This window comes from Penaeus monodon, chromosome 28, assembly GCF_015228065.2.
Source record: "Penaeus monodon isolate SGIC_2016 chromosome 28, NSTDA_Pmon_1, whole genome shotgun sequence".
Lineage (NCBI taxonomy): Eukaryota > Metazoa > Arthropoda > Malacostraca > Decapoda > Penaeidae > Penaeus > Penaeus monodon.
The window spans coordinates 25,785,376-25,785,602 of record NC_051413.1 but is presented as its reverse complement, the minus strand read 5'-3'; the positions used below and the strand labels follow the sequence as shown (position 1 = coordinate 25,785,602).

The following is a 227-nucleotide window of genomic DNA, read 5'->3' as shown; positions in this document are numbered from 1 at the left end:
GATTTTCGACGCTTTCCCCCGTCCCTCTGACTCCCCCGTCCTGCCCCCAGAGGACGTCCGCTTCGCCCTGCTGACGTACACGAGCAGCGAGTTGGGTTCTGCGTCGGCCTTCTCTACCGAGGGTCGCGCGGCGTCCCAGCTGGAGGGCGTCCCGATGGAAGACTCGAAGGACGCGCATGGTGGCTCGGCGGCCGTCATGCAAGCGGCGAGAACCATGCAGTAGGTGT

General features: G+C 66.1%; 1 protein-coding gene across 1 annotated transcript in view; it reads left to right on the top strand.

Annotated features, from left to right (window-relative positions):
• LOC119591433 (apolipophorins-like) overlaps positions 1-227 on the top strand; it is an 8,202-nt gene that overhangs the window by 5,182 nt on the left and 2,793 nt on the right. The window contains exon 8 of the mRNA XM_037940174.1: positions 51-219. Within this exon, the coding sequence (XP_037796102.1) occupies positions 51-219 (169 nt within the window). The remainder of the gene's footprint in view (positions 1-50; positions 220-227) is intronic.